At 40.0% G+C, this 17,898-nt stretch overlaps 1 protein-coding gene across 1 annotated transcript; it reads right to left on the minus strand.

Annotated features, from left to right (window-relative positions):
- Positions 1–3,311: 3,311 nt before the first annotated feature.
- LOC114821643 (subtilisin-like protease SBT1.9) lies at positions 3,312–5,916 on the minus strand. Its single transcript, XM_029094606.2, has one exon. It carries the CDS (start codon positions 5,702–5,704, stop codon positions 3,410–3,412), a length of 2,295 nt encoding a protein of 764 aa, XP_028950439.2. The 5' UTR covers positions 5,705–5,916; the 3' UTR covers positions 3,312–3,409.
- Between the last annotated feature and the right edge of the window lie 11,982 nt (positions 5,917–17,898).

A 17,898-nucleotide genomic window follows, 5' to 3' on the forward strand; every position in this document is an offset into this window, starting at 1 on the left:
TCGGTGCTAGGTTTAGGCAGGCTTTCTTTTATGCAATTTGGGAGACATGGAACTTTGCTAAGATTTTCAAAGGCTTTCAGATTTTCTACTTCAAGGTGTTTTCATTCTTATTCATTCTAATAATATTTTCTATGATTTTGATTATGATTATGCGTAACTAATACGTTTTGTTAGGGCGAATCCTTGAGCCTTAGCATGAATATGTAATTTTTATTTAATTGCTTATGATTGATTGCATACAAGCTTTGAATTATTGATCACTATTTTAAACTATCTAATTGTCTTAATGCTTGGCCACAATTAGGATCTTTAGAAATGTAATTTGATGCAATTTTAGTCAGAAGGTTCCCTGAAATTGACGCTGGCTTCTTGTAATTAATAATTGTAATTTCACTTAAGATGAACACCATGTCTTAAGGGTTCCATGATTTTTCAAAGGGTTTTCATAAAGCATAATGAGTCTTTCATATTCAGATTTGATTCGAACGTCCAAACGGATTGCATGTTAGATATACGTTTTATGTTGGAGGTTCAAGGTAGAATATATATTAAGAAAACCTAACCTTCAAAGTGGCATGTGTAGATCATAAGTAATTGGTAAAAATTCATAGGATTGCTAAATGATGGTAAAACTCTAGTGCTTTTCTAAATTGGTATTTAAAACTCTTTTCTTTTATCATATTTATTTTTAATTAAAATTCTTTTTTAATATTATCCAATTCCAAAATCTCTTTTCTCAATTTTTAATTCTAAGTAGTTAATTAGGAATTGTTCGTACATAAATTATTAAAATAGTCATTGAAGAGAACGACCTTGCATGAGGATCTATACTACAACATCCTTGTATTCTTCCAAGTGTTTCATGTGATTTTGACCTTATTTGCATCAATACCAAATTAGATTGTCTATTGTGTGGCTTAGCTATACTCCCCATTCCCTTAATGTAAAAATATCAATGTACTAAAAAAAAGAAAAACTGACATATAGGGATCACTCGTCCAAATTAACCTTATTGGAGCCCCCATGAATCAACTCAAGAAGACAAGCCAGCCTTCAAGCCACTGCCTAGATTCCCTGCTTCACGCCTTCGCCCTTCCCTTCCAAGTTCCAGCCTTCAAGCCAAGCCACTGCCCAGCTTCAAAGGCTTCCGTAGCTTGCTTGAATTCTTCCCCAAAACTTAACAGCAACAATATATAAGCTTATAGCTTACCTGAATTCCTCCAGCTTGGCTCCTTAATCTCGATTGAACCTCCAAATGACACGATTGAAGTCAAGAACACTTGAAACATGAGATTAAAGACTAGTTTGTATAAAATTCCGAATTAAAAAAAAATAGAATTCGAAACCTGATTGCATGTCCAAATCCTTTACCTAAACTTGTTTGGCTCGGTTCACTAAATCCGTAGGCGAAAATCTTTTGTCAAATGGACGAGTAGAAAGAAGGTTACGAATTTTCAATAATTTTTTTAGGGAGAAATGAGAGAAGCTGAGCTTTCTGAAGAAGACAAGATTGATGAGAAATGAAGAACCAGATAGCATTCTGGTTTAAAATTAAACCCACGTGGCTAACTACACTTGTATCTTTTGGGACTTTGTAATGTGGTGAAACTTGATTTCACCTCATAAGCAATTATGAAGATGCATAGTAATTTTTAATCATTAAATGAAATTAGTGATCTTTTTGATGAATTCCGAGAGTTGTGAAAGCTATAAGTTAGTGTATATGCTTTTTACACTAGCTTTGGTGTTACCGGTTGCAACCATTTCAATGGATGAAGCGTTTTCTACTATAACTATTGTAAAAACACCACTGCATAACAAAATGGAAGATCAATGGTTGAATGAAAGCATGGTTGTTTACATTGAGACATATATTTTTGTTTTTATTGATAATGAGCCTATTACGTTTCACAACATGAAATTCACAAATAATAATTGTAATTTGTTTGTATTGATAAATTATGAGCAACATTAATATTGTCTACTATATATCTAAAAGAATTTAATTGTCTACATTTTTGCGACCTCTTACCTTTTTATATTTCGTCCCTTCCCCCAACAATTCATGGCTTTGCCACTATGTTGTACGTTGTGATTTGTTTTGTTTACTGTTTTCAAAATCGTGTTTATATGAAGGTAATTAATAGGGAAATGGACTTGACAGTGTGCACTGCCATGTTGCTAGTTTCTAGTATTAGAGACTTAAACGTATGAATTTTGTATGGGGTGTATATTATAAGCCTTCACCTACTTCTTGCCTTGCAGAGAATTGATTAAGGGGTGTGATATCCACACACCTCTTTTTACTTCTCACACATCATTTTAATTTTTTGCCGTTGAATCGAATGAAGTAAAGAAGATCAATGGACATAAATTAAAAAGGGGTGTGTGAGAAGTAAAAATGAATGTGTGGATAGCACACCCCTTGATTAAAACGTGTTATTATGAATCCAGGTCATAGAATATATGTTTGATTCATGCAATATTTATGTTACATTGTTAGATTATATTGCGAAGCTCTTAAGTTTAATTATCTTAATCGAAACGGCTGATATAATACAGACTAATTTATACCAAACTTTTGAATCTTAACTATCTTACGTCACTAGCACGAACGAAACCAAGCATCACTATGGAGTAGAAAACATTTTCCATTAATAGCTTAAACCTACCTAGCCTAATTTTATCACTAACCCTACCACCTAGGAGGCTCAGCGCACCCCCAATAACTGTAGCTGAGTTCGTGCTAAGTTACTAAATAGTCTGACAAGAAAACATTTCACTTTAAATTCAAATCGAAAAAGGGTTAACTGAGTTTTATTTTGCTAAAGATATTCAAAGAAGTTCTATCGAAGTTCTGTCAGGTGTTGCAGGAGTAATTTAAGTGTTTAGGAAGTGGCTAGGAAATTAGGAATGTCGGTGCAACCTATATGTTCCCTAAGTTAATGGCGTTGGGATACAGCACTACATCAAGGTACTCATTTTATGATGAGTTCTTCAAGGCTTCACGACTATTGTCAAAGACACTTGCATCATCTGCTTCCAAAATATGGGCCCAAAGAGTAGAAAAAAGAGTCACAAATATGTGGTTTCAGTTATGGTATCTGAGATCTGAAAGAAGAATAAAGTGAAAAATGAGTTGGAAAAAAATGTTGGAATTATAAACAATTTGTATTGGGGAAATAATTACTACATTCTTGTTTTCTTTGCAATTCTTTTTCAAATTTATTTGTTTAGTTGTTGGATTGAATAAATAAAAACAAAATCAACTGATAGAATCAAAGTTGAGGAGTGTTCAAAGATAAAACAGGTACGAGAACATCATTTCTTTTATTTTGATCATACTAATTTTAGTTGCCTCTAATTTGCAGGCAAGTTTTTGAGAAAATGTAGCATATGAAATAATATCTTACAATAGATCATTTGGCACAATGTTAGTGACCACTATGGGACTCCTCACAACATATTTTCCACCATCATCTATCCAAATCAATGAGCCTTGGACCACATCTTCTTTCAACAATTTTAAACCTTCCAAAGTGACCTTATAACTTAGCTTTTCATACTTTTTCTTGAACACCAATCTCTGTGGCTCAACCTTCACCTTCAAACCCGCCATCGCCGTCAATTTTGCAGTATAACTAGACTTTTCCCCTCCCACATTTGTCACTGTCCTCCTAAATTCTTGTATAACTTTTGCACTAGAATTCGAACCCTCACTGTTAAAGTAAGCAATGAAAGAAGGGTAATTAAGATGGATTGAACGGTCAATGCAATTGCTTTTGGACCCAGTGATCACTTGTATTCCTTTTGATGTGTAATTCATTGCACAGAGAAGGTTTATGTAATCTTGTGCCGTTGCATCGTAGATTAGTCCCGGGTCAATTGCCTTGTTCGGACTAATGTGTCCTGCTCCAATGTCTAGGGGACTTGCGGGGAGGTTACTATGAGCATCTATGATGGGATTTTGTTCATTGTCTAATGGATTGGCTGTGGTCATGAGGGCTGATCGAATCGCGGCGGGGCTCCAATCAGGGTGTACTTGTTTGATGAGAGCAGCCACACCTGCCACATGAGGAGCAGCCATTGAAGTGCCTGATACAACATTAAATTTGCTGAACAAGGAGCCTGACTGAACTTGTGCCACTGAATTATTTGAGGTCCATGCCGCCAGGATTAATGAACCTGGGGCTAGAATGTCCGGCTTCAAGACACTCGGGCAGCTGGGAAATGGCCCTCTAGAGCTGTAATCGTCTACTTTTGGTGCTGGCTTCGTGCTGAGTACTGTCTGTTTAAATTCCAAAATTGATGTGGGATTTTTACTCTTCTTGATATAGTTTATGACATTTCCACCATCTTTCAGACCGATGAATGCTGCTGGAAATGAGCTTCGAGTGTAGTACTCTGACAGGGTAAAATTCGTAACAAAGACAGCTCCCGAAACTTTTGCGGAGTTAGCATTTTCAACTTGATCACTTATGCTCAAATTGTCTTTACACACAACAATCTTGTTCTTGAGTTTCATCAGTTCCCTTACGCTTTGACATCCGTCCGCGAAAACAATTGGCAGTTTGCTTCCAGAGGAGTTGCCTGGATACAATGTAGTGAAGGTGATTTGAACACCATTTCCCAACGTTAAAATTCCTTGAAATTCGCGGTCTATAGTGCCTGCGCCTATTATCGCTGCCCACGGTGCTCCATTGAGTAATGTCCCATACGAAGGGCCATCATTTCCTGCTGAAGCTGCAACAAAAATTCCCCTGTTCATGGCTGCAAAAGTTGCTATTGCAATTGTGTCATCATCCAAAAAATGGTCATCTAATGTATAACCTAAGGAGATTGACAATATATCCACCCCATCTAATATTGCTTGGTCTACAGCAGCAAGTATATCGGATCTATATGCACTGTTAAACCAAACCACTTTGTATATAGCTATTCGAGCTCTTGGTGCCGCGCCTCTAGCTGTGCCAGTAGCATAGCCAAAGTAGGATGCGCCTTTTACATCATGACCAGCGGCAGTGGAGGCAGTGTGAGTTCCATGTCCATCTGTGTCACGGGGTGAGTTCATCGTGATGGTCTCCTCAGGATTGTTGGCAATGTAGCCTTTGTTGAAAAACCTAGCTCCAATGAGTTTTTTGTTGCACAAGGAAGAGTTGAATTGGGTGCCAGACACACATTTGCCTTTCCATTTAGAAGGGACTTCAGTCATTCCTTCATCCTTGAAGCTCTCGCTCTCAGGCCAAACTCCAGTATCAAGCAAACCAATTATGACACCTTCGCCATAATTCGAAGCAGGCCAGGCACCAGAAGAGGAAGTCAGACCAAGGAACTGAGAAGTGTGGGTAGTTTGGAGTTTGAGAGGGCCATCATGAGCGAAAGAAACGAAGCCAGGGCACTTTTTGAGGGCTTCAAGTTCTGAAAGTGTAAGAACTGCACTAAAGCCTTGGATAGAATTAGTATAAGTATGGATGATCTTTGTGGTACTATTAGAGGATTTAGCACTGTCCGAGATGGATAAAAGGGTAGCTAAGTACCACCTTTCGTGGCCGGAGAAGGCTTTGGGCATGGCGGACGAGTCCATGTGGATAATGTAAGCATGGGATTGTGCAAAAACTGAATTGAGGTGAGTGATTGCAGATACAATTGTGCATACAATTTGCAGGAGCATTAGAGTAGCCATTGATGAGCAATGCAATGACATTGTATGATACAATATTCGTTGGCTCTAAATATATATATTCATGGTTTAATTCCAACGTGCAAAGGAACTTGGACCACTAAAGCATACTAGCATGGTGACTAAAATGAGTGTTTGCAAAAGCAAGTTTGGCATTCATCTTATCTTTTTGTAAAGCATTTTTTAAGTGGGGGACATTTTGCTCCTCTTTTCTCTATAATTGGATGGCATTCCCGTGATTACCCTCTTTCTTCTTGTATTGATTATAAAACTACAAATTGCAAGGTAATTGGCCAAAGAACTTTTGTTGTGTTCTTTGTTTTTCCATCAAATGGGCCAACGAACTTGTGGAAGGCCTCTAAGGTCAAGAAGGTTATATAGTTGAAAACTTCCACTTAGAGAACCCGGCCGACATGAAACTTCTTGTAAAAACATCAACCAAATTGAATGTTTTGGGATGATGATAAAAAGTTTTTATTATTATGTTTGTAGGATGAAATGATGTCATGTTGTCATATAAGGAAGGCTAAATAGCCAAAATGGTTCATAAGATTTGCATAACTCATCACTTTGGTCCCTAACATTTCAAATCGATAAAAGTGGTCCCTGAGATTGTCCACCATCCATCATTTTGGTCCTTCCGTTAAAAACTTCGTTCAGTGTCCCGGAGCTCTTGGCCGGAAGTTTGGGCAATTTTCAATCATAACTCAATCGCTTCTTAACCAAATTCAACCCATAATATATCAAAATGAAGATAGGAAAGTGAAAAATAAGATTATACCTATTTGGAAGCCCAATGGCTGCCGGAGATAGCCTAAAAATAGCCTCAAAGTTGACTGGTCCGAGGAAAAACTAGAAAATTTGCCGAAAACTGGGTAAACTTTAAACGTTCATAACTTCTTCAATACTCAACGAAATTAAATCATTCAAAAATGAAAATCATACTTCTCGACAAGACGAAGAGAATGGTCTTTTTCGACGGCTAAATCTCTGTGGTTTGGCCGAAAAGGGGCTCGAAAATGGCCAACTCGAGACCAAGATAGCCACTTTCGAGCCGTTTTCCGGCTAAACCACAGCGTGTTAGCCATCAAAAAAGATACCTTCTCTTAGTCTTGTCGAGAAGTATGATTTTCATTTTTGAATCACTTGATTTCGTTGAGTATTGAAGAAGTTATGAACGTTTAAAGTTTATCCAGTTTCCGGCGAGTTTTCCAGTTTTCCTTCGGACCAATCAACTTTGAGGCTATTTTCCGGCTATCTTCGGTAGCCATGGGGCTTCCAAATGGGTAATATTATTTTACACTTTCCTATCTTCATTTTGATATATTATGGGTTTAATTTGGTTAAGAAACGATTGAGATACGAAGCTTTGAAAATTGCCCAAACTTCGGACCAAGAGCTCTGAGACACTTAACGGAGTTTTTAATGGAATGACCAAAATGATGGATGGTGGACAATCTCAGGGACCAGTTTTATCGATTCGAAATGTTAGGGACCAAAGTGATGAGTTATGCAAATCTCAGGGACCATTTTGACTATTTAGCCTATAAGGAATAATTGATTCATAATCTGGGTGTAATATATGATGGCGTTCTTTAAATTCAACTCTTGAACATGTTTACTAATCGAGAATGGGTGGAAGGAAAGAAAATTATACTTATGATAACAACTCAAGAACCAACAAGGAAAGTCATAAATCAAAGAAGTCAAAACTTGGGGGGAATGAGGATATGATCAACTACCACCTAATCAATCTAATTGTTGTTCAGGAAGCCACATATTTTGATCTCATATATCTGATAGTAAACACATAAAAAGTTGTCAATGATTTATTTTAATTTACATGAGTTAGTTTGAAGATGAGAAGTTAAGAATTAGAATAATTTTAAATATCATGTGTGGATGCAAATTTCCACCGTCTTCTCCTTTGACGAAAATGCACCTGCAAAATAATAATACCTAAGATTAAGGCCAAAAGCCTCACGCGCCCACAATGAATGGGGGGGCTTTGGCCGAAGAATCTCCGATAATTTTGAGAGAGAAAGTGTTTAGGAATTTTTTGGGGAGAGAATAGCCTAGCATTTTAGTGGGAAAGCATGGCTATTTATAGAGGAGTGACCGACCCTATTTGGAGAATAGGGGCAGCCACATATGGTCAAATTGTGATTGTAATAGCAAGCTATTATGTGAAATAATATATTGCAATTAACATGGAAATTAATCTCAAATTGAATAGGAAAATTGCAAGTTACATTTTGAGTGAGGATTTGATGAGGAGTGATGAGAGAGTTTTGAATAAATACCATTTTAATCACATTTGACTCTTCATTGATTGAGCTGTTATTGTCCGTTGCATGCACGTGGGGATCTTGGTGTGCCTCGATGGTAATTTTGTCATTTTTACCCAAAAGTACCATAATTTTCTTAATTATTTTTTGGCTCCACAAATGCCCCCTACCTGCTAGGCTGCTCCCAGGAAAGGGCAGCAGGTGTAGAGATCTCCAACTTTGATGCAGATTTCCACTTGACTTGAAATTATATTCTTCTAAGAAAGGGAAATAAATCACCTCCAAAGCCTATTTAAGTCTACCTTAAGTAGATGATTAAATCAACTTCGGAGGGCAATTATTTATCCCTACAAGAAAAAAAGAAAGCTAGAGGATATTTGCTCCCCCTCCTTTAACACTCTTCTTTGCTTGCTCGTGCAAAAAAACCATCTTCCGTTGATTTCTTGTCTTCTCCACACCGTACCAATGTAAGAAAAACTTTTTTTTTTGTCTTCTTTTTGGGTGGTGCTGCCATGGGGCAGCCGTCGGGGTGGTGCGACACGTCAGCTGGGAGGTGCCAGGAGTCGGTTTGGCATAGGTCGAGGATATGGTGTGGCAGAGGCCACAACTTGTGCTGCTTGGTTTAACTGAAGCTAAGGGCTAGCTCAACATGGGCCGAGGAAGTGGCGTGGCATGGGCCATGGTTTAAGCTGCTAAGTCTGGGCTGCTTGCCAAGAATGAGAAAACGGCTTGAGTTTGATTTCTCAGCTACCGTAGATGGAACAATCAATGACATAGCTGCCAAGATCGGAGTTGCTAAAGATAAAGTGTCGGATGAGCGAACTGTTGAGTGCGAAGTGGTTGCTGCCCCCTAACCATTTGCTATTGGCTGGTCTTTGAGTATTCGATAATTTGAGCTGTATGGCTTTTTCACGCTAGACAGCAATTAGTTTATCCTCTCGCACTGGAAAGCAAACCCAGATAGGTGTTGAGGAATTAGTTTACCCTCTTGCACTGGAGGGCAAACCTATATGAGTGTCAGGGAATTAGTTTACCCTTTCACACTGGAGAGTAATTAGTTTATCCTTTCACACTAGAGAGCAAACCTAGATGAGTGTCAGGGAATTAGTTTACCCTCTCCCACTAGAGAGTATTTAGTTTATCTTCTTGCACTAAAGAGCAGACCCATATGGGTGTTGGGGAATTGGTTTACTCTCTCGTACTGAAGAGCAATTAGTTTATCTTCTCGCACTGGAGAGCATACCCATATGGGTGTCGGAGAATTGATTTACCCTCTCGCACTGGAGAGCAATTAGGTTATCCTCTCGCACTAGAAAGTGTAATACCCTGAAAATTTTAAAATATATGATTATGTGGAATTTTGTTTTTTTGGAATGTGAAATGACGAAAATGTCCCTCGTTGACTAAACGTAATTATACGAGGACGTATTTTATCCTTATATATTTTATCATATTTCTTGGCATATTTGGATCAAGCTCGGTCTCATGAGCTAGTAGGCGAAAATCGTTCATGAAACTGAATTATAACGAATAAGTTACGAGCAAGCAAAGTTTGGGGTAAAATGGTAATTTGACCATAACCTAGAAGGTTCTAGAAAATCTGGAGCAAGGAGATGATGCCACGTGTATGGCTGTAAGGGAAGGAAGAGGAAAGAAAATAGGGGGTTACAGCTAATCGAGGAAGAGATGAGAAGAGAGAACCAGATCCTCATGACTCGCCGACCCAACCCGACCGGATTCTCAGATTTCGACCAGTATTGACGACGGGGCCGATGTCAAATTACTCCTCTCTTTGAACCTTATTGATCCTTCCATCAATTACACCAAAAAACTTACGAGTATTGGCCTCTCTTCACTATGAAACCCTCGGTGTCGTCGGGGTTCATTGTCGGTGATCCGCCATTTTTTAATGAAATCCCATTGAAATCCACCACCATTAGACTTCCCTTGAGCCCATGAACAAAGCCCAAGCATTGGTTGGGATGTCAGAATGGTTTTGGAGTCGGATCGAGAACACCATTTTCTAGGGTTTCTGGAGGTTCGAGGCCGATTTGAGGTGTTTCCTTGCCGTATTGGACTTCAGCCCAAGTATGAAAGTTGTTCCTTTCATTAAACTCTACAACCTTGTAAATTTTGGTAGTTTTTGGAGTTCATCGGAAAACTGAGTTTCTGTTTGTCGGAAACTGCCACGCATGGCAACGCGTGGCCAGAGGGCCGATGCTGCCTTTTAAAACTAATTTCGATATGTTGAATCCATATTTGAAATGTTTTTGGTGTGATTCACTTGTTTGAACCTAGTTAGTGATTGTTAGTCACTTGAATGATTTTCAAAAATGAGTTAGAAATTGGAATTGTGAACTACGAATGGCTTGATCCCTTCGTATGGTATGTAGGCAGTCTAACAAGGAGGTTAGATGCAGCCATAATATGATCGAATTTAATTTATGATGGCTAATAGTATATTGAGTAACCATGATAAATTTCGGGCCAAACTTTGTAATTAGCTTCCAAATTAGAAATTTCGAGACGTTATAGAAAGCAAACCCAAATCGGTGTCAAGGAATTAGTTTACCCTCTCGTACTGGAGAGCAATTAGTTTATCCTCTCGCACTCGAAAACAGACCCATATAGGTGTCAAAGAATTGGTTTACCCTTTCATGCTTGAGAACATGGAAGTCGTCGTTGTGAGCACAGCTGAGGAAAACTGGACTGCTAGACAACTGAAATAATCCTCAGTCTGTGAGGTTTTGTTCGGCGATCTGCTTAAGACTTCAAACTGTTTGTGGAACCCAAGTAAGGGTGTAAGTGGGAAGCACAATGAGCTGCTCCCGAACTTTCTTAAAATATTGTGTTATCGTTAAATGTTTCATCGTGTGCCCTTCTGAGGCTTGGTTGGTGATCAACTAAGAATTTGAATGGATTGCAAGCTTATTCACCTCTAAGTCTTTCACTAATAAAGCATTGTATTTTGCTCCATCGTTTGATGCTTTAAAGTTTTGAGTGTAATAGGCTTGGTTGGCGCGAGCCACAGGGCAAAGATCGACACAACTGGGAGCCGTCGTGCAAGATCGGTACAGTTAGCAGCCATTGTGACAGATCAAGAACTGCTATGAGCTGTGAAACAGGTAGGCATGGCTATGAGCGCCAAGCTAGGGCTAGCTCAGGTCAGGTTATGCGCAGCAGGAGGAATTGAACCACTAGGTCCGTGATGCTTGGCTATTGGACAAAGTCTGCTCCCAATTCTTGGTAGTTGGGCTGGTGTGTTCTTCTGGTACTCGTTTGCCCCCAGCGTGCCATTAGGTTGAGTTGCTGTGTTTGTCGAAATAGAAGTAATCTTTGTATCCAACAATCTATGTGGGATAGTCCAGTCCAGTCTACTCAATCTTGTCAATGAAAGGTGACCCGCTTATGTTGGTCATGCCTCGTCAAAACGCCTCGTCAATAGCTTCGTTGCCCTGGAAATTGGGCAATCGATCGGTCAGGAGCCTCTCAACTTCTTCCATAATTTTCTTCTAGTGGGGTAGCGAAGCTTCCAACTGCCCCCGGTCGTGACCTATTGGTCTAGACTTCTATTTCATGTTCTCGGCTCAATTACGTCACGGCTGCGGTGCATATGGTATGTTCCTAGCAGGCGAGCTAATTACTTGCAGGCTGCCGGTTGAACTTGATCCCAATTGAATAATTGATTCTTTATGTCTGTCGTGTTGCCTACTCCGATGTAAAGTGAAGGGTGCTCATTGTGGGCCTAGCCACGAATGAACAATTCGCCTGAATGGCAGCTCATGTTGATTATCGGAGTGTGGCCCTAATCGTGAATGTATGCTCGTCCGTGGGCCTAACCGAGAGTGCACACTCATCTGCGCACTAAGACGAAAGTATACACTACCTCGAGGGCCTAGTCAGGAGTGTACACTACCAGAATGCTCGGTTCGTGACTAAGTTCGTCGTTTGCCCTTGTCCTACTTCTGGACATTTCATCTGGGGCACACTGTATTTCGGTACGCTGCAAGAGCTGATTCACCAAGGTAGTCTGTTGCGCGAGGGCGCTTGTCAACTCTATGACTTGTTGAGACAAGTGTTTTTCGCCATTTGGGGTGGAAGAGCTTGGATGATATATGTCTCCTTGAGTAGTGGAAGTATAATAGACTTCGGGTGCGAGATTTGAGTTGAGATATGTCAAATCTGCGGAGAAATAAGGTGAAAATACCCCGGTTCAATCGTTGGTTCAGAAATATGAAGTCAGGATGGTTGAAATGGTCTTGGACCTGTTTAGGCTAATCGGAGGGCCATGTGTGCAGGCTGCTCCGCGTGTGGCGCTGGGCCTGGGCTCGGCTTGAGAACACGCTGGGCTCGCTCTAAGCTTAGACAACTTGGGCCATGCGTTGAACTTAGGCCTTCGCTGCTGGGGCAGCAACTTAGGCTGCCTTAGGTGCCTGGGCTTGCCGTTACATAGTGGCGTAGGCTTGTGGATGCCTCATTACTCCCTACTCACCATTAGTCGTGGGCTCGCCAAAGGGTGGCACAGTGGTGCCCCGTGGGGGTGGTGCCGCTCCACTCGTCGTCGCGTTGAGCGTAGTGGATTGTCGTGGTAGGGCTACGTCACGATCTCCATCACTTAGTTTGAATCCTTAAACGTAGGAAGTTTCATTCGTCGTGGTTTCCGAATTTCTAGTCATTGTACTTTTCTTTTATGTTTATTCAAAGAACTTTATAAAAAAAAATCTAGGAATAAGAATGTATAAAAAATCTACTAATGAGCAAGAAATGAGAAACTTTGAATGCGATAGTCTTCTTAAAGCATGTGAATCAAGACTCTCAATGAAAGTACCAATATATGGATGCAAATTTCCGCCGTCTTCTCCTTTGACGAAAATGCACCTACAAAATAATAACACCTAGGATTAAGGCCAAAAGCCCCACGCATCCACGATGAATGGGTCGGAAGAATCTCCGATGCCAAAATTAGAATTTTGAGAGAGAAAGATTTTAGGAATTTTTGGGGGAGAGAATAGCCTAGCATTTTAGTGGGAAAACATGGCTATTTATAGGGGAGTGACCGGCCCTATTTAGAGAATAGGGGCCGCCCACATATGGTCAAATTGTGAGTGTAATTGCAAGATATTATGTGAAATAATATCTTGCAATTAACTTGGCAATTAATCCCAAATTGAATAAGAAAATTGGGAGTTACCTTTTGAGTGAGGATTTGATGAGGTGTGATGAGAGGGTTTTGAATAAATACCATTTTGATCACCTTTGACTTCTCCTTGATTGAGCCGTTATTATCCGTTGCATGAGCATGGGAATCCCAGTGTACCTCGAGGGTAATTTTTTCCTTTTCACCCAAAAGTACACTTGTTGCCTCCATAATTTTCTTGATTATTTTTTGGCTCCACATCATGCTAATTAAATTAAATGTCATTGATAGAGACATGATATAACATGAAATTTGCATACCTATTTACCCTTAAAAATTGCAATATTTGATCAACCTGAATCGATGTTAAGTTCGATTTGGCCTAAGTTGGAAATTATTTAAACTAAACAAGACCATTTATACTGATTATTTTTCCCCCTTCATTTTCACTATTTAGTATGAAAAGAACCCCAAACTATTTGAATTTGACATCTACATTATCTCAAAACTTCTCTCTCTTAGTAATAAATTTTCTCAACTATTGATGGATCTACAGTATGAAGTTTCCATTGATATACTTAATAGAATCTAAACAGAAACAGATTGAGGTATGCCACCCCTAACAACAGTCATATGCAAACATATATATTCAGAATTCTCTACATTTTAGACATGTATGTACATGATAGGTTGATCTATACGTCTGCTCATTTCTTGTTAGTATTTGTAGGTTTCAAATCTTTGAAATTGGGAATAGTTTTGAAAGGAATGAAGAGATAAAGCGTTGAGAATTGCAAAGCGAATGAATGAGGAGTTCATTGCTCCTCAATGCTTTATTGGATTTGATTCTCACTCTCATATGAAGTGTGTGATTTACAAGATCACAAAAGTGGCTGTTGCGACTCTACACGAGCCAACGGTAAAAAATATCCACGTGATCATGGTTCACTAATATAACATAAAAGAAATGGCAGGTGGCAAAATACAAGCCACTAAGATTTTTTTATTAATCTTACCCGTACATTGCAGCTAAGAGTACAAGCTTATTCTTCGACACTCCATTCTAAGATTGTTGCAGATTTGACTCCATGCATACTCCTAAGCATATAAAACATGTCCTTTGACAAAACTTTTGTAAAGATGTCTGCTAATTGTTTCTCAGATTTGCAGAAAACAAGATTGATAACGTTCTGCAAGACATCTCCAATATAGTGCTACCTTTTGTGAATGTGCTTTGATTTTTTATGGAAGACATGGTTCTTTGTCATTGCAATTGCAGATTGATTGTCACAATACAAGGGATTTGCATCAATTTGCACTTCTTCAAAATCTTTAAGCATAAATCTTAGCGAAACTTCCTAAGTTGTAGCTTCTAAACCACTAGCATACTCATCTTCAGCATTTGGCAATGAAACACTATGTTACTTCACAGATGTCCAAGAGAAAATGCCATTGGCAAATGAAAAGGTATAGTCTGACGTACTCTTCATGTCAGTCTCATTACCTCCCAAATCACTATCACAATAACCCACAAGCATTGTAAAGTTCCCTTTAACATTTTAAATTCCAAAATCAATAGTTCGTTAGATGTACCTGAGTATTCTCAGGTACATCTCATTACAGTTCCAAGGTGCTTCTTGGTTGGATTGCGCATGAATCTTGATAATAGGCTTGATGCAAACATTATATTAGGGCTTGTTATAGTGAGATATAACAAACTCCCAACAATTTGCCTATACACTGCTTCGTCTACAAGTTCACTTCCATCATTCTCCTTAAGCTTCTCATTGACCTGTTAAAGGAATACTCACTAGCTTGCAATCCTTCAAACCAAGGTTCTAAAAAACGCTAGGCGCTAGTTGAGCGGTGGGATGGGGCATAGCGCCTAGGCGGATATAAGTAAATTTCTTATACGTGTATAAACAAGTGCCTATTCATACTTTAAAAACACATAATTGTATACATAAATTGCAAAATAAAATGACATATAGAATATAAAGTATTAGAACATATTGAAAATATGGGGAATAAGCAAATAATGAGTGTTCATCCAAGTATTCAACAAGTCTCTCACATTTTATTGCAAAAATAAAATACAAAACAAAAATTATAGATTTTCCGTCTAAGTGAAAGTAACGACCTAGCTGAGTACCTAAGTGGGTATAGGCGGGCACTTAGGCAAGCTAGGGAGACACCTAAATGAGTCTTGGTGCACTTTTTTAACTTTTAAACGCCTAGGAACTAATCGAGGGCAATGACCAACCATCTAGCCAACCTAGGTGGTGCTAGGAAGGGATCTTTAGAATAGTGCTTCAAACCAAACTTTTCAAGAAGAGCCAGTGCATATTTCTTTTGGTTTATGAAGATTCTATGCTCAAATTGAACAATCCTCATTCTTAGAAGGTGGTATAGCAGTCCAAGGTCTGTCATCTCATATCTTCTCATCATGTCAACTTTGAATTCGTTAATCAAATTCATACTACTTCCAGTGTACATAATGTCATCAACATAGATAGAGACACTTAGTGATTACCTCATTCTTTAGTTTTGATGTACAAAGTGGCTTCACTAGGACTTCTTTGAAAATCATTGTAGACATCGAAATTTCAGTAAATAAATGTTGACCGATAAATTAAAGTGTCAACGCTCATGTATTACATAAATTTTACACGTAGCGTGCGACTCAACGAAAATTGAAATAAGTTGGAAAAGTCATCAAATAGGACACGTGTCAACACCTGGCAGAAACGACTTATTTCATCTGGAATATTATATTCAAAATTAGGCCTTGGAAAATTCTATAAATAGAAGCCAATTTCATTCATTTGGGAACCAATTCATATTACACCTTGAAGCTCTGAAGCTCTGAAGCTCTGAAACTCCGAAGCTCTCAAGCATCCAGGTTCCCGAAGAATCAAGAAAGCCTTCTTCGTTCTTCGTTCATCGTTCTTTCAAGATCAAGCCGCGACGGCCCTTGAAGAAAGTGTTCTTCGTTCATCGTTCACCCAAGATCAAGCCCCAACGGCCATTTGGATCAACAACGTCGACAAATCCACACATCCAACCGTTCTTCAAGATCAAGCCCAAAAGCCCTTGGAGATCCGTTCGTCACCGTTCTTCAAGATCAAGCCCAAAAGCCCTTGAAGATCTGTTCATCACTGTTCTTCAAGATCAAGCCCAAAAGCCCTTGGAGATCCGTTTGTCACTGTTCTTCAAAGATCAAGCCCAAAAGCCCCTTTGAAAATCCACTCAAATCCACCTTCAAAGATCAAGCCCACGGCCCTTTGAAGAAACTTCCAACAGTTCATCCAAGATCAAGCCTCGACGGCCCTTGGATCAACGAAATATCCACAAATCAACACCTTACGGAGATCGAATCAGAGGATCAAAATAGAGAGAGATTGTAACCCAAAATCATCAAAATACAAATATTTGTTTGTGCACGTTGTTCTTGTCTCTTTCGTTTCAGGAATTTTCCGTGTTCACAAATTGGCACGCCCAGTGGGACCATCTCTACCTCTCATCTCTTTCTCCGTTCAAGAAATTCGAGCACACTTCCGAAATTAATGGCTTCAAGGAAGGCTCAAACTGTTCCCGCAACTGGCGCAAAGAACAAGAGCGCCCTCGTCGCAACTAGTGTCACTTTGGGCATCACGACTCGAAGCATGGCAAGAGCTACTTCTGCCGCCTCTTTCACCTCTGCATCAACTCTGCCAAGGGAACAAAAACACCCAAGGCACGAGCCTTTGATCACCTTAGCCTCACTAAGGGCACCAAGGGGGGAAAGCCCAAGGAAATACTCTGAATCCATGCTCTCCGATGCCGATTCAAGCAACAGTTCAGCCATGCAAGTCATGACCATTGGAGCAACTTCAATCGATGAGCAGCTGACTCAAATGAATGAAGCAATCGCAAGGCTAACCCGAACTGTGGAAGAAAAAGACTTGCAAATTGCAGCACTAGTCAACCGACTGGAGGCGCAGGACGGCGATAAACCCGACCTAGAGGATGATCCACTAAAGGGAGGAGCTGGCGGAGACGAAGAACCCCCGGTGAAGAAAATCGATGGGAAGCCGGAGCCAGACCAAGCAGCGGCACTCATGGGATCTCTTTCTATCCAGCAGCTGCAGGAGATGATCACCAACACCATCAAGGCACAGTACGAAGGGAGCTCACATACCTCCTTGTTCTACTCGAAGCCCTATTCCAAGAAGATTGATGCCCTAAGGATGCCAAGGGGTTATCAACCACCAAAGTTCATGCAGTTTGATGGAAAATGAAACCCAAAGCAGCACGTTGCCCACTTCGTTGAAACTTGCAACAACGCAGGAACCGAAGGGGATTACCTCGCCAAGCAGTTTGTGCGCTCGCTGAAAGGAAACGCCTTTGAGTGGTACACAGACCTAGAACCTGAGTCCATCAACAGTTGGGAACAATTAGAGCGGGAATTCCTCAACCGCTTCTATAGCACCCGCCGCACTGTGAGCATGCTAGAGCTGACGAGCACGACGCAATGGAAGGAAGAACCAGTCATGGACTACATCAACCGATGGCGTAATCTAAGCCTCGACTGTAAGGACAGACTCTCCAAGATTTCTTCAATCGAGATGTGCATCCAAGGCATGCAATGGGGTTTGCAATACATCCTTCAAGGCATTAAACCGCGGACCTTCGAGGAATTGGCTACTCGCGCCCATGACATGGAGTTGAGCATCGCCCATCATGGGAAGAAAGAACCGATCGCCGACTACAAGAACGACAAAGTTCTTGGGACAAAGGTGGAAAAGGCCGCA

Source organism: Malus domestica, chromosome 15 (assembly GCF_042453785.1).
Source record: "Malus domestica chromosome 15, GDT2T_hap1".
In the NCBI taxonomy this organism is placed as follows: Eukaryota; Viridiplantae; Streptophyta; class Magnoliopsida; order Rosales; family Rosaceae; genus Malus; species Malus domestica.